At 40.8% G+C, this 17,388-nt stretch overlaps 1 protein-coding gene across 1 annotated transcript; it reads left to right on the forward strand.

Annotated features, from left to right (window-relative positions):
• Positions 1–1,219: 1,219 nt before the first annotated feature.
• On the forward strand, positions 1,220–9,139 carry RFXAP (regulatory factor X associated protein). Its single transcript, XM_054393003.1, has 3 exons — positions 1,220–1,855; positions 4,355–4,462; positions 7,570–9,139. Exons 1-3 carry the CDS (start codon positions 1,220–1,222, stop codon positions 7,678–7,680), a joined length of 855 nt encoding a protein of 284 aa, XP_054248978.1. The 3' UTR covers positions 7,681–9,139.
• Positions 9,140–17,388: the final 8,249 nt, after the last annotated feature.

The raw sequence follows: 17,388 nt of genomic DNA on the forward strand, positions 1-17,388 counted from the left end.
TGGATGGCAATGATGTACAGACTCATGACAAAATTTTCCAAGGATTACTTTCCTTTCCCAAGAGATGGATTGCCAGAAGTGCAGCCCAAGGAAACTAATACTTTGCTTGATTTCTTTTCCATCACAGTGTTTCTCTTTTCTGAGCAAACCAGGCAGAAAACAAGGTATCAATGGCCACTTTTTTAGAAGGGCATAATTTGTTCAGAGTTACTTCTTTAATTTGCCTATATACTTCTGTGCCCTCAAGCAAGCAGATGATAAGGTTCTGGCGTAAAAAGTATCGGATAATACTTCACATTGCAGTCCAGTTAATAGCCTTGTTAAATATCCAATTGATTTGCTTCCCTCAATATCTTTGTAACGTATTGTTAATTTTCAGGAAGGGAGGTGGATTTATTAATCTTTTTTTCCCCTCAGATGAGGAAAATGAGACTAAGGAGTTGAAACACTTCCAGGCACACTCTTCAGTGAAATCCCTATGTGTTACGAGGATGTCTGAGGTAGAATCCAACTGATTCCAAAAGAGAGGGAGTTCTCAGCAGAGCATTTGCTTGAAAACCTTCACTCCAGAAATAATTTTCTCATTTAGCCTGGAACTGCTTTAATCTACCGGTCTGACTGCACAGGCAGTGTGACTGAAGAAAAATGCTGTTGTTTTCAATTCACTATGACTTTGGATTCTATTTTAATGAATGTCAGGAAAATTTTTACATATGCATTGTTTCAAGATGCATTTAAAGCAAAGGAAATAAACTGAAAGTATTTCCATGGAATTGTAATGTGAAAGAAACCCTAAACATCTACGGACAACCTCTGCCTCAAGGAGCACACATCTAAGGAGCTGTTGCAAGAAGAACAGTGCTACATGTAAATGTTACGTGTTGACTAATGGCACAGATGCAAGGCTGTATCATAAAAGAGGGTCTTGTAAGTCATTCCAGCACGGCTGTAGCATAGATGAAAAAGACACTGAAGTACCTTTGGGGAAAGCAAATCAACAATAACAAAAAAGAAATGCTGGAAAGCAAGACACAAACGCAGCCACTAACACAGCGAGCGTAGCCAGGGGCGCTGCAAACAAGGCCAGGATTGTGACCCCGCCTCCCCCGCCTCGCACCCCGGCGCGCTCCTCTCGCGCGTGCGCAGTCGTGACTTCTGACTGCCAAGATGGCGCTCGCGGCCTCTCCCGCTGTCGGCCGCTAACGCGCGTGCGCGGCGCATGCGCGCGCGCGTCGAGGGCGGTGGCGCGCGGGACGAGGTGCCGGGCAGCGGGGGGAGCTCCGTTACCGCCGCCCTGCGGGCTAGCCCCGCCGCCGCTTCCTCTTCCTCCTCCGCCTCCTCTTCCGCCTCTTCCTCCTCGCCGCCGCAGCTGGCGCTGCTCGTGATGCAGCCATGCGGCGGCGAGGAGGTGGCGGCGGCTGCGGCGGCGGGGGGGGTGCTGCCTCTCCCGGTCGCCGACCCGCCTCTGCCGCCCTCCGGTAGCGGAGGCCTCATGTTGTTCTACGAGCTAGGGGGGGGCGGCGACGGCGAGGCGGAGGCGGGGGAGGAGGCCGAGGCGGCGGGCGGCGAAAGCACGGCTAGCCCGGAGGAGCTGGAGGAGGAGGAGGCGACGGCGGCAGCGGCGGCGGCGGCAGCATCTTCGAGCGGTGAAACGACCGCGGTGGGTGGCGGCTGCAAGAGCTGCACGTACCAGGGCTGTAGCGAGACCACCACACAGGTGGTGAAGCAGCGCAAGCCCTGGATGTGTAAGCGCCACCGCAACAAGATTTACAAGGACAAGTACAAGCGCAAGAAGAACGACCAGGCTCTGGGGGGCGGCGGGGCGGCCGCCGCGGTGGCTGGCCCGCGGGCCGAGGTAAGGCACCGTCGGGCAGGAGGTTGTGGTGTGGACCTCAGGTGGGGCCTCGCTGGGTGGGGAGGGCCGTGGGCAGCGCAGCTGCCTTCTAGTCTCCTGAGAGCATGGGCTTCCCGTGGAAAATCGATTTCTGTCAGGTGGAATGCGACCTTTCTGTCCAGAGGAAAGGGGAAAGTTCGAGAGCAGGCTCTTCTTGTGGTGCCAGAGCAAGTCGCGTTTCTTTTTTTTTCCTCATATAAATTTTAGCAACTTACAACTGTATCAGAAGATTCCAGGAAGAAAAAAAATGGTAGAAAGGAAGAATGATGAGTCTAGATCTAAGAGAGATGTCAGTCTTCTTGACGAGTTGGTACTGAAACATAGTGTTTTAATGTTAAGAGGCCATTTGGTATCAGATTACATTGTATATAAAAAAGAGTTGTGTATATTCAGTTGGTTATTATTTTTCTAATATTCAGCAGCAGTAAAATACTTAGACCACTAATAGTTGACACTTTCATAAATCTCGGTATCATTTAGAGACAGAAGTACTGTCAGGGGGAGAACTGATGCTAACAGCTGTTTAGTTTTGTTTGAGGCTGAGCCAGGATAACACAGTTTGTGATGGTCACTTGTACTTGAGTTAACACTTAAGATTTTTTTATTTAGTTGAGCTAGAAAGAGGGAAATGGTTTTACTTTTGAAGCTGGTAGTAGTTTGTTCTTCAAGGATTAAGTATAAAATAGTTAAAGCCAGAAGAAGAAGAAAAAAATTTTACTTGCCATTCTGCTAAAAGCAATTCCTTTTTTGTCAGCACAGCCATTTCTGAAGTTATGTGACTAGAAACTGATCTAACTGCAAATTACTAACCTTCAAAAAATTTTTCATACTTTTCCATCGTATAAACGTAATGGTAACATATAAATGTACCATCACACCAGTGAATCTTTTTGGTCTGAAAAAGCTGCCACAAACGAGATGCATATGCAAAAGGCAAGTGGAGTGATGCTGCTAGGGAATTTTCTCCAGTTTCTGATGCATTTTATAACTCTTAAGTGATGTCTTTTCTGTGTACTTTTCTTATTTTTGTTGAGCCCTGGTAAACTCTCAGCATCCTTTACATTCTGATAGTTTCTTCAGACCTGCTGCCTGTTTTGAACACTCTCCTCCTTGGTTTTGAACTTGGCTGTTGTTGAGCTTAATTTGCCAGTTAGTGTTTACATTAGAAGATAACAGTAAACAGATAATTCCTGTTCACTTTGTGACATTTACTTGGTGGCCTAGCCTCTAAGTTGTTTGCTTTTCACAGCGAAAAGGCTAGCGTGCTTGTTTGAAAGTAAAAAGTTACATGCTTCTGTGATCTTTGTTACCGTTCTTTGAACCTTGCCTAGTTACAGTAGCTACTTCTCTTTCAGCTATGGGAACAGAAATGGCTCACAGTATTCAAGAGCTGGGTGAATTCTAGATTTCTGTACTGGCCTGTTTTCACCTATATGGTGTGTCTGCAGAAATAGTTGTCTTATTTCAGAAAAGGGAACAATATGGGAGAAGAGTTTTGCTGCATTTCGTGTAGTGATGGGTTGAAACTTCTCAATCCTGAAGTCGTGGTGAGTGCATGTTGGAAGGATGGGCTTGCTTATCCCATTTTCTGCAAGTTACAGGTTGCTTTGAATGTCATGAAATTAAGGCCTGAACTTGCAGGAGAAAGCATAATATTCCGTTCTAAAGTTAGCATGCTTTCTTTTAGTGGTGTCTATCAAGGCTCCACAAAATACTGTTGTTTTGTGGGGTCAGAGTTAGATTCCTAATACAGTTTTGGTTTCACTTTTGTTGACAGGATTGAAGTGAACAATACTGGGATATTTTGTTGCTGTTGCTCTTGGTTGAACCCTTTCAGATAAATGGAGGTGTTAGTAAGTTGTGAATTTAATACACAGGATGCAGCATTGTTTGGAGAGTATTTTCTCCCCAGCGGATTGCAGAGCCCTGTTGTTTAAAAAAACAGTCTAATTCATATGGCTGGTGATTGTACAAGGAACAGTATAAACTTAGAAAAAAAAATGCGTATTTGACTGTCGCTTCCTTGTGACTTTGACAAATTTGTAGTAGTGTTCTGAAGTATTTTTTGTTTTGCCATTAGAAGTATTATTGTTATTCCTACCTGATTGCAAATGTTAGATACCATTCACTTTCACAAGCAGGAGATTTTGCTGTTGTGAATGTCTTAATTTTTCAGCAATGCAATCAAACAGGCTCAACCTATTAACTAGCCAATGTAACCTGGTTAGTTTTGTGATTTAGAGAAAGCTCGGCCGCATTGCTTCACTGTGACTGATGAGAAATAGTGAAGATAATGCGGAAAGAAGAGGCCAGTTCTTGAATAGATACTTTTTCATACATGTGCTGCTGTTTTAGTCTGTGGATTAGAGGCAAACTCTTTGGATTTTTAGGGGCAAAAAGGAAAGGTGTTATTTTTTCTGGCTTTATAGTTTAACTTGTCTTTTTAATTTTCTCATGCAGGATAGTGTTGAAGGCTCAATTTCTGTTACAAAACAGAGAACAGGATCCATTGGAGATCGCCCAGCAAGACCTACTCTCTTAGAGCAAGTATTGAATAAAAAGAGGCTGGTAAGTTTTGTTTTCTTCCAGGTTTTGAACTTGGATAAATAAAGGCAGTGTGACAATGTTTGTCGTCCTTCTGAAAGATAAAGATCAGGCTAATGTTCATGTGCATGTTTTCAAATTTGAAGTATACTGCAGAACAGCGAAGAAAACTGGAAGACTAAATTTAACACTCAGTGCCACATTAACTTGAGTATTTCGGTAGTACTAAATAATTTTTCTTTAGGGTAAATAGTGCTCTTGGTGTAACTGAGATTTTTGGTTTTTTTAACTCTTTAAGCTATCTTTTCTCTAAAGATTTTGATAGAAAATGCATGGTCTGATGCAAACTTTAATTACTGCCATGGTTCAAAAGTTGTAGACCTATCATAGCACACGTAACACTGCGTATGTATTTGTTGATAAAGCAAAATGTGTAAGTAATATTATAGTATTTCTAGACTGCATGAATTTTATGCGTTATAAATTTTTAAACACCTCTGTTGCTCCATTAAGTATGTTTAAAGAATTAAGACCAGTGAAAGGAAACCATTAAGTACTTGTTGTTCCTTTGACTTCTTCGTTACAACTTAGAATAATAGAATTCTGAGGGTTGTAAGGGACCCTCAAAGGTTATTTTGTCCAACCCCCTTGTAACACCTGCAGTGAGAAGGACACTTCCAACTGGATCAGATTGCTCAGGGCCCCATCAAGTCTGACCTTGAATGTCTCCAGGGGTGGGGCCTCCACCAAGTTTCTGGGCAATCTGTTCCAGTATTTCAGCACTCTCATTGTAAAGAACTTCCTTCTTATGTCACCTAAATCTTCCCTGTTCTAGTTTAAGGCCATTGCCCCTCGTCCTATTGCTACATGCCCTTCTAAACAGGCCTTCCTCAGGCTTCCTGTATGTCCCCTTCAGACACTGAAACAATATCATTTCTTCAGCAACTAATGGGACTGTTTGCCTGTTCTCTCTGTTAACTAGGCAAAGCAATCCACAACAGTTTAATGAGAAATGTTAGTTCTTGTTAAGAACTTTGAAAATCTTAAAAGAAGCGTTGTATTAGTCTTAAGTATACATCTGTGTAGATTTGTTTTCTTCAGCTCTCAGTAAGAGCATCAATTTAATGATTGTGTCTAAAACTCAGAGGAGTATCTAGTTCTTCAGTTTTTCCAAGAAAAATGAGCTGTGGAATTTATGGTTCACATTATCTGTTGTTCTTCATATTTCAGTTATTGTTGTCCCCTTTCATGGATGTTTCTAGTTAATTTGGCTTTTAATAAAATTTGAAAGATATCTTATTAATAAAACATTTTTTTTCTAGCAATACAGCAACGAGAAGCTCTTCAAAAAATGTTGAGAGCTTTTGCACAGAGCTATGTCAAGGCTCTTCAAAAACTGAGGTTTCCTTGCGGTATTCTGGTGAAGTGAGATTCAGATTCTCCTTGATAACAGTTCTTGCTTCTCTCTCTCTGCTCTGACTTGGTTTCTCTCATTCGGTATTATTCTTCTAGAAATTTCTTCTTTGTTTTAAGCATATCTACACAACACGAAGCCTGAGGGTTCCTTGGTGACTCAGAAAAGATCTCTCACGGCCTGTTGCATCCAAGGCTGTTCCATACCTCATGTTCCTGCACATGCAAGTTACTGCATATCACTGGTAGCTGCCTGCAGATTTATTGCTTAGATATGCCAAGTCCTTCATGCTTGCTCATAAGTTTCTTGCATGGGGTTAATCTCTGTGAAGAGAGGGGTTTTGGTGGCACACATGTGCCTGGATGTGCAGCTTGTGCTGGATAAAGAAAGAAGAGGCAAGGCATTGTGAAGCACCAAGTTGTGGATGGAGAGCCCAAAGCATCTTTCTATCATAAACCTCCAGCAAATAAAGGAACTACTTACTGCTGAGCTACCCAGTTGCAGTGAAGTATGGTATAAAAAAAAAGTGATTGTGCATCTATTCAGTTAGTACCTGCTTTCAGTGGCCAAATCACTCATATTATCTGTTTAGTGTTGCTGTAGGTATGAGTTAAGGGCAGAATGATTGTTTTCAAATACAATTTCTGCAGAATAGCCCCTAATAGCAAAAAAGCTCTAGACCCTGCCCTAGAAGTTGCTGATCCCTTTGAATGTAAATCTGGGTTACAGAGTTGGTGTACATCTTTGCTTGCATCAGTGGACTGACCATGCATAATGATCATGCACTGTAGTTTTCCTGTGCTAATTTTTGGAAGGATCCATTCCCAACCTTATTTGTTGTTTGACCTTACTAATATTAGCCCATGCAGGAATGAGACTGAACAGCCAGAGCTGGATCACAGACTGTACCAGTTCAGGCCAGGAGCCAGAAGCAAATAGTTTTAGATACTTCTGTCTTTTGTGACTGAAGGCAGAAGGTTTTTTTTAACTCATTCCTTGTAGATGGATGTTGGGAAATTACTGAACACTCATTGAACACAGAATCATAGAGTTGCTTGAGCTGCAAGGGGCGCATAAGGACCATCGAGTTAAACTCCTTGCTCCTTACAGGACTACGTGAACTTAAACCATGTGACTAAGATGTTTGAATTCTGACAGGCACGTGAGCTTTGCTGTAGAATTGGAATATTTTATTTGTTACAGTATTTTTGAGCTATCTGTAATAGAAAATGTAGAAATTGGTTCAGAACTGAAGCACAGTTGAAAAGTGTATTTTCGGTATGTTGCCATCTTTTTCTGTGATACTGTATATTCTTTTACATTCTGAGTCTCCTTTCAGGATATGTATTAATGCTGCCTCTGATTACCTGCTGAGGTCTTGAAACAGTTTGTAGTTTGTTTTTTTTTGTGGGCACGTTTTGTAATTCTTCAGCATTTAATTGAATCCACTTCTCTTCACAGTAATGTGTAAAGGGCTATGTGTTGGGTTTGCAATGAAAACAGTGTTGGTAACACAGCAATGTTTTAGTTAGCACTGAACAGTGCTTCATCCCACTGAGTGAGCAGGGAGTGAACAACATTGGCTGTGTGATGCTTAGTTGTCTACAGGGGTAACACTGCACCCAGTGATTTAATAGAAAAATATTATAAATATAATCGCTATGGTAGTTATTTAATATATGTGAGTTCCTTAAAGTCCACTTTCTCTTTCTTGCAGTCCCTACTCAGAAGTCCAGAAGTGGTACAGTTTCTACAGAAACAACAGCAACTGTTAAGTCAGCAGGCTCTGGAACAAAGGCAACAACAGTTTCAAGGAGCACCTGGGTAATCGGAACAGATCAGTAACCTGCAGATGCGTCTGGTGCTGAAGGAGGAATAGGATGTGTATTTTGTATAAATACAAACAATCTTGGCATTTAAAGGAGATCTAAAGTTGCTGCTGTTGCATGTTTTACTTGTTTGCACTTTTGAGGTTTTGAGCTGCTTGTGTGTCTGCAAACTTGTGAGCAAATCTGGAGGAGTCTATTTTTTTGATTCTTTCTAAAACTTAATTTTAACATTTAATTTTTTTAATATAATTTTTTTTATATTACTAATGTTGAGCTGTACACCCTTTTCCGACCAAAGCCTTCCTCTAAATTAACAATTTTCTATATAAGGATTTATTGTTAAACAAGTCAGTCTTTGATGACAATCATTGAAGGAAGTCAGTTACTTTCTATGGAAGTTGTGAAATGAAGTCCTGAATTTGAGCCAGGCCAGTGGCACAAACTAACAGCAATCGCTCAGGGATATGGGAAACTGATGTCCAGTAGAATCTTGCACTAAAGACAAAGATATCATGCTATCAAAAAGTTGATCCAGTGGCTCAGAAAAGTGCAAATCAGGTGATCCTCCTGATATATATATATATATAAATTATCTACACATTGAGTAGATTTGAAATGCCTCATTGTCTCTAAAACAAATATAAAAGAATTTGTTTGAAAGTTTCAAAAGAGATGAATGGGGAAAAAAGCTTTAGAGGAGAATTAGGTGGAATGTATGCAACTGAGAGTTGGACCTTGTTTTGTGGAGCTATTTTTAAGAACCAGCCTCATACGTGAAATACAACTTAACTACAGATCATTAGGTGACTAAATTAAATTGTAAAGCTTTTTATTCATAATGCTGAGTGATCCAAAATGTAAAATGTGATTGTGGTTTTTCTTTCATGTAGTTGTTTTCAAAAAAGTGTAGTTAAAATTCTACTTTCAAGACAACTGATACCTAACTGGCTCTAGTGCTAGACTTCTCAGGTTTTCAGCCAGTTCAGATGAACTTGCAATTGACTGGGTGAAGAATCCAAACACTGTATTGTGTTGAATCACACGTTTATAAAACAAAGTTTTGTACTAAAACATGTTTCAGAACAGAGGTTATCTGAATGGTGTCAGTGCTTAATAAAGTACTACTTTGATACTGCAGCAGTTTGATCCACTAAATAATATCTCTTCAGAAGTATTTGTTACTCTTATGAATTTTTACAAGTTGTGCTTTGTGTATGTATACAACTTGTTCGGTAGGGATTCATTGTACGTAGCATTGTGCAAGTTGTGGTTTAAACAAGAAATTGAAAAAAAAAAAACCCTACAACTTTGTATCAGTAGTCTGGACCAATAAGTGATTGAGTAAAAAAATACTTGTTTTTCTTTTAAAAACAGCCAAAGCCTGTTCTTTTTTGTTCTGTTAAGTGTGTTGGGTTTTTCTGGCTAGCCCTGACAAGGTGGCATTAGAACTATTGTGTTCCAAGGCTGCTTTTATAGAAAGTTATTTTAGCTTTAAGTAAAACCAGATTAGTCTTTTCAGTGTGTCAGGATATATGTGAAAATGTCATAGGCTGAAATTGTAGAATAAAGCATTAGCTTTTGTTTTAAATGGTCAGCTTAAAATATTTAGGTGATTAAACTTCTTTAAAACACAAGCAAGCCCTCATGGTAGAAAAGGGACACAGTGTTTTAAGAGTGTGCTGCATGAGTTAGTTACCTCAAACAAATGAAAACTGCTGAAGATATGAACAAAGATGTTCAGCACAGTGCAGCTCACCTATGCTTTATTTCTGGTGGCTTATGATATCAGTGCCTAACAGGCTGGTGCAGAGAGCAGGGGCTGTGCTGGTAACAGAGCTGTCCTGTTTGGGCAGTGTCAGATGGGATTCCCAAACCATGTGTGAACACAGCAGTGTTTGCATGCCTCCAAGATCATTGTATCTTCTACTCCCTTACTTCTGTTATTGCAGGAAAAAATAAATCTGTATTTCAGGAATTCTAAAAGTTGACTTCTGCCTCAGTGCACTCTTGCTATACCTCACTTAAGCAATTGGAGACCTGCACAGCTGCAAGTCTGTCTTGCTGCTAATGTGGGTCTAGTACAGAGTTTCTGTCATGGGGCAGTATCACTGCTCATTTAACTGCCTGTCAGATCAGGGCTGTCTCCTTCGAAAGCAAGCTGAAGCATCCTCTTGAATCTTTAAATCCATGCAGGATAGTCAGGGATGCATATACTCTATAAGATGCAGGTTTTATGTTGTATTAATTTTTAATCAATTTTGTTGTCTAGCATCCCACTCTGCTTTAAATGTTGCTTCATTCTGCTACTCAGTGAAATTACCCATTTCTGCCTAAGACTGAGCTGTATGAATGAGTACTACTACTAAATGCTCTGGTTCCCAAAGTCACTGCCCATCAGGATGGGACCTACAGCTTTCCATGGCCAATCTTTCAAAGAGAATAATGGGAGAGAACAAAGGAAAGAGGTCTTAAATCAGAAATATCTTTATTAACAGTAAAACACAATGTGAATAATCCCTTTTACAATTGAATAATTCCAGCCAAAGAAAATGGAGTGTGTTAAAAAGTGTATTGTTCAAACATCAGACTATGTTCACTTCAGAATGCCTCAAATCAAATGCAGCAAGAGGAATGCTTATGAAAACGTCCACTTGATTAGCAAGTTGTATCTTTCTTGGTATGACAGGGCATGGACTGGAGGATTCTGAGCTGCCCTGATCCCTCAGGCCCCTGAAACTAATTGCACCTAAGATTTGTCATTCTCAAAGAGGCAGGTGTCCAAGTAGTGTTCTTTATAAAGTGGTCTTTATAGTGTTTTACAGTATATAATTTCTTCTGGATGGTGCAGATGTTTTCCTTTGATTCTGATGGAAAAGAGAGGGCAGAATTGTTCATAGATGGAAGTGACACTATTAAATTTGTGTAGGATTTGTGGTTCTTTTGTGCACCACCACAGCAATAGCTCATACTTAACACAAAACCCCACACCCTGCTCAAATCCCCTTTTTGGCCCCTTGACTGCATAGAACTTTGCAACCTTAGGGTGTCACTGATCCATACAAAAAGGTCTGTTTCTTCACTTGTCTCACTTTAGCCCCATTTACATCTTAAAGGTGGTACTGAAATGAGGGATTAAATTGCTAACACTGACTTACCTGCAGAAAGTATGCTGTGGTATATTTAACATGCAGTTTGAAAGTATTATACATAATTAAAAACTTAATTGGGAAATTGAAGAAAATGTATCAATGTGCATGATGTCTGCTCATCATAATGCTTGTTCCCTTGCTCTCGTTTGGAAATCTTCTCATGGACATAACTGAGTAGGATTTAACACACACTTCAGCATCAAAAAAATACTTTGAAATGTGATGTGCTCACTACTGTGAAAGTGCAAGGGGTCAGACTTTATTTCTAGCTTTTCTTTGCTGATGAGGTCTGTATTTAAAATTATTAACTGGTTGGTCTATTTTGTCCTATGCTATTCATATGCAATATTATTTGAATACTAACACAGGATATAAAATAGCAGCATCCATGGATAATAAAAACACTATGACTGAAGATCTAAAAACTGTTCACAAATAGCTGCAAATGTTCACATTGGCTATAGTGGAAGAGTAGCTGACTCTGGAGGACATAGTGGTTATGTCTACCTTGACTAAGAGACATGGCCTTCAAAGTAGGTTCATGATCTGTACAGGCACCAAATTTGCAAGCATGGCCCAGGTACAAGTGGAAGTGTCCTCTTAATAGGACTTTCATATACCTCACCTCCCTGGCAGAAAAGTGCAGCATCAATATGGCAATATAATGTAAGGCACGCCTGGGCAAGCTGTTTGGAAAACCCAGGGATGAACAGGGAACAGGATTCTGGCTGCTACTGGCCACTCTGGAGATTCATATGAGCAAATGATCAGTACAAAAAGGCTGTGTTTTGTGCTAGTGCACAACATGCAGAAGTGTCTGCACTAGAGACACAAAGCCAAAATGCCCACTCAGGCTTTCTGTACCTTGCAGAAAGGTAACTCTCAGAGCTGCCATTATGAAGAAACCCTGTTTCAGTGACTGCAATGAAGCCTCCAGGTTGAGAAGCTTTTTATTCATGGATCTGAAGTCTCACATAATCTCTCTCCTCGCCACAAGATGGAACCAACGTTATCAGGTCTATTTTGATGGTGACCTGACCTCTTAGTTGCTCTCAGGGAAGCACATTTGTCATTCTTAGTTTCTGCTATAAACGTGATTTCATAGTCGAGAGTCTCCATGAAGACTCCTGCTGATTCCATCTTCCTTCAGGCATTGCAATTTCCCATCTTGCAGAAAGTGAGTTGCTTTTTTGCAATTCTCAGGTAGATCGCTGTATCATCAGTGTCTTCCACTCACACAGTTTCTCTTCAGACTGCAGTTTTCTTTGAGGAGCACACACTATATGTAGTTACAGTGTCTTTGCTGTTGCTCCAAAGCTGAACTTCTCATTAGTGTAATCTTGCAAGTGCAGTTCCCAGATGTAACCACAGCCTACTCCCTGGGATCACATTGGACGCCCATTTGTCCCAATATACCTAATGGCTTAATCAGGAGGTTGGCACACTCAGCCAGGTTGTGTGTATAGGAAGGATCAAGGATTGTGACACTCCAAGTTGCTCCTAAAGCAGGTCTTGATTATTAGTTTAGATGTGAATGTAAAAAGCTGTAGTGAACACAACGGCTGCCCAAGCATGTACTTCCTTGATACCTTCAGTGATGACCACTGAGTATATCTGGTCATACGCTCCTTCCTCCCCAGTCCCTTCATCCTCTGGCTACTGAAGCCAACCATGAACTGTAAGTCCTTCAAAAATCTCAGCCCTTCAGTGGGGTTTCCATGCACTCAGAAGAGCTTGGGTTCAGTTTTTCAAGAGACAGCCTCTTCTACAGCCTTCTATAGAGCAACGTGCTCTCACCTTTGGCTTGGAGAGCCCATAGGACATGTTACTTTCGGTACATTTCTGAGAATATAAATCTATATTCCAGGCAGCAATTCTCAACTTTGAAAAACAGTATTTAATTACTTTACCCTATAACCCATTAATCTTTATTTTGTTTCATTTTGGTTTTACTAACTTAGGTTATAGGAAGCGAATGGAAGAGGTGAATAGCATAGAGGATGTAATGGTTCTTTCCCATGCTGAGCACCTCATAGTGCTCCAATATTTCTGAAAGCTGCAGCTACACCACAGAAGTTCTAATTTGCCATGAAAATCTGCCTTATACTTGAGACCACTTCAAAGTTACTAAATTGGATCAAGCTTTTTAAAAATCATTTCCATCCAGCCTGAGCCACCTCTGTAAATCAGCTGTTTGTGCAACTCCTCAGTTACTTTCCAATTTATAGACCTTACAGGCAAAGGTGTGTTGCAAGCCAGGAAGAACAAGGGTAGATTTGTAGGTAAAGTTAGTCACAAATGCCTCATTTTCTCCATTTTAAGAGTAGTGCAGTGGAGATGATGTTTACACTGAAAGAGGTTTGCAGTGTTGATTTTTATGCCGAAGAAACGTTAATACTTCATAACTTTGTCCTCTACTGAACTCACACAGAAATAGCTGAGGATAAACATGCTTTATCATGAAACTGTCTCTACTAACAGAGCTCCTGCCTGTCACAAACAGTTACCACTGAATCATTGCACAGACCCACACAATAATGTAAAGTGGAAGGGATCTCTGCAGGGCATCAAGTCTGACACCCTGAGGAAGCTGCTCAGGATGGTGAAAGTCTTGACATAGTACCTGCTGGAGACACAGAAGGGATCTCCTCTACTTTAGCTGGGGGCCACAGTTCTCCTTTGCGTTGCTAATACATTATCCTCCTGACTAAGCACAGCAAAACATGACATTTTCATGAGTAAAGAAAGAGGCTTGTGGCATAGCCTCTGATAGGAAGTGCTGCACTTCTGAATGCCACAGCCACTGCTATACTGTACCTGATCAGCTGTTACATTACAGAGCTACAGGACTAAGCCATCAGAGCAGCAGTGCCACAGAATGGCTCCATGCAGTCAGTGTGCTAGATTTGCTTGTGGCCCCTGGAAGCAAATGGCCTATTAATACTGGGGCTGCTGCAGCAGAAATTAAGCAGTCTCGATCACTTAATACGAAAACAAGCAGTCTGCCTACCATGATGAATGTGCTTTGTGCCTCTGCTTGATCAAAATCCCACGGATGCATGCTAGTACTCATCCACAGAAGCTTTCAAAAGGATCTGAACTCTTGATGCCTCTAAAAGAATTAGGAAAAATCTGCCTTTGACCAAGTAGTAGCCCCTTAAGAGGTTTTAAGTCTCCCAGGAAGCCTACCTCCAAAGCTTGAGTATTAATGAGTATATTTAAAGGTTTTAAACTGACTGCAGGTTGAAGACCTTTCCACAGAAAATACCTCCTTCCAGAACAGGGAAAAGTTAGTGTGAGATGCAAAGTTACATTGCTGTAAATGATGAAAAATCTGAATTTTTAGCTAAGCTCAATTTGCATATATTAGGGAAGCTTGTAAAACAGACTTTGTTCAGAAAGTAAATAAATGGTTTATCAGCCTTACTTTTTATCACTGCATCTGGGCAGGGGTCATCTTCCTATTGTTTGCCTCATTCACTCTTTCCACTTCTTCCTTGTGATGTGAGCTCTTCCCTTCTCTCGGGAAGGAGCAGTCAGGTGCTGTGCATTTACAGCTGTGCATTTGCACAGCATCTCATACAGCCGAGTAAACCCCTAAGAGGCCACCAAGATAGGAAATAGTTCACACAGTGATACCAGCCTTCCCAAAGGCTAGCAACTCAGTAATGGCTGTTGGCTTTGGTTGCCCAGAATCAGGTGCTTTGATCCATTATATTTTCTAAAATTCACTTCATCCTAAAGCAGATATTTTAAAGAAGACATAAGAATTATGCTCCACATTGCCTCTTCACCTGCTACTAAAGGAATATAAGGTGAGTACCTTTAATGAGATGCAGGTGTGGACTGTATTAAAGCCAAACAGGAAAAACTGCTCTGAATTCACCAACTTCCATTTTAACAATATGGATACTTAATAAACAAGCATCAGTACTAGGTTGGGAAAGCCAACGACATCTTCCCTAGAGCTGACGTCACTACTTCTGAATATGTAGCAGTCCACATTTGAGCCCGAGTTTCCCTTATAGTTAATAGGAAGATGTAAGCATGTTCAGAGTGCAGTGTAATTCACCTACTCAAAATACCTGGCCTTATGATGAAACAAACAGGCTCCTGAAAGAGCCTGATTCTTTTCAATGGGCATCCAATTCTGTTCTGCAGCATTGGCATGAAACCAGGTTCTACAGATGCTCAAGAGCAGACATGCCTTGGGACATCCCCTTTTGCACTCTGTAAGATGACAATGCTGGAAACTTCTAAAAGTAACCCTTAGGCTTCTCTGTATCTTAGGAGGGTAGGTTTTACCCTAAAAGGACAGAGCTAGATCCTGGACAGGAGGTGTGATTTGCTCTGTCCTTAGCTGCTAAGAAAGCAAAGGGATGAGCAACATGAAAAGCACAGGGAAATTACTGGAGAAAGGGTGCAATAAACATTCTAAAAACTGTATTACCAGTACCTCAGTACAGTGACACTGATGACAGAAGGAGATAAGGAAAGTGTTTTTTCCCAAATGGATCTCTTTCAAGTCTGCTAAACAGCAAATGGCATGCCCAGAGTTTCTGTGTAACATTATTATGGATTTCGTTACTACAGGTGACTGTAAAGCTCATCCTATCCCACGGTGACACTGCTGACATGAAATGGTGACAGAATAAGGTTCTTTGTATTTACAAATTTCCTACACAACTTGCTATTACTGCTCAAACTTAACAGTAATTTATCATTCTGTGCCCTACATATTCTGCAAGCAGCTGAAGATGCATTCAAATGAAGTAACATTGCTAGTTTACTGATTCTTCTGCTCTGCTTATAATTACCACCCCACAGCAGGTATTACATAGCATCTAAAACACATGAAAAGTCTTCTCAGTGAATGTTATTTCCTTTTCATACATGTTGTAGATGAAGATTTCAGGCATTCTCTTCTAATTATGCTGTAAAAGGTATAACACCAGGTAGTGTGAGAAGAAAAGAAGCATTCTGTAAAACATTCCTTTTTTTTTTTTCTCTCAGGACACTTCTGGTGTATTCTAAGGAGGAATGAAATTTGGAGAAGTTATCACTCTCTCTTAAACCAAAACAATTTTCATTGTTATGCCTGGAAAGAAATGATCCTCTACAATTTCAGAAAGGTAATTTGGACTATCTAAATGTAATTTGAGTTTCACCTGCCTCCTCAGAAAAGGTTACCAAGCAAACAACATTTTGTAAGGCTTAGCAGGCAATAGGCCTGCTTATAGAAGGATCACAGACAAGAAGCTTTTAAAAAAACAAAAGGTTCTGCACACAGATTCACTCTTCTCTTCTTTGTTGCTTACTGTGCCTCACCATCCCCTGCAGGCAAGGCAAAAGCACTGCAAATGATGAAGTTCTATCTAAGATGACAAGTCACCCAGGGGCATGTACGAAATGACTGGCAGGGAAAGTCCTCTCAGTCAGACCTGAGCATTGCAGTCTGATCCTGAGGACTGGCCCAGCACAGGGGATGGATGCAGCTGACCCCACCTCCTTCTCATTGCGTCCTGTAAGCATGGGGCTTCCTCTTCCCAGTATAGATCCCAAGAATAATGATAATTACCTAGTTCTTCAACATACACTTCATTTCCTTTTTTTGAATCACAGTTCAAGTCCCTTTGAGACGTACCCTTGATATCAGCACAGTAGTCTAACTATAGACAGTCCTAACTTTAAAACAAACTACATCAATACAGTATAGTGGATAGAATTCCGTTTACATGCCAGATACATATGCAAGTATGTATGTACTTTGCAAAAAAGCACTGGAAGTTAATTAGTTTTTAAACTTATAGGCATATATTTCTTTATTTTTTTCCCTTTCCTAGGAGCTTGTGGCTTTTCAGTGCAGCAGTACCATACACTACTGTGTTAACAGCATCAGACTACTTGGATGTGTCCAGAATACTCTGATAAGGCTTCAGTGCTGAATGCATCCTAAGGGTTCTTTCCTCCTGCCAAATTCTAGGGGAGACAGGGATGCCTCAGCTCCTCAGAGGATCTGTTGTCCCATCGTGCTTTGCAGTAGGGGGACAGACTGGCATTGCAGTTTCGTCTTTCAGTTCACTGGATGAAAGTCAACTCTATGCGTAAGTCCTGCGCACCACCTAAGGTCCTGTTTTAGACCTGAAGTTAGGATGTAAAACAGATATAAATGGCGTAGAGATCCGACTTTGTTGCCTGCAGAGGGGTGAATTTCACCTACTAGGAACAGCTACAGCCAGGTTCCTGAATCCATATGACAGTGCTGAGAATTTGCATTGTTTACTGGCTTGGCTGGGGAATGAAGATGCTCACACAAAATGTTTGACACTTTTGCAGGAATTTGGCTTATTTTGTACTAGAGAACAGATATGCTATACCTGAATTTCTAATCTTATTGTACTGGCATCAGAGTAACTAGAAATCACAAAACACTGCGTGGGAAAAAAAAGGAGACGGTAGACTGTGTATAGATATATTTACATCTACATAAATCTACATATAGAAGCTTCTGTTCACTGGAAATCCTATAAGCCACTGCCTGCAATAGCATCCATCCTA

This window comes from Indicator indicator, chromosome 1 (assembly GCF_027791375.1).
Source record: "Indicator indicator isolate 239-I01 chromosome 1, UM_Iind_1.1, whole genome shotgun sequence".
NCBI classification, from domain to species: Eukaryota; Metazoa; Chordata; class Aves; order Piciformes; family Indicatoridae; genus Indicator; species Indicator indicator.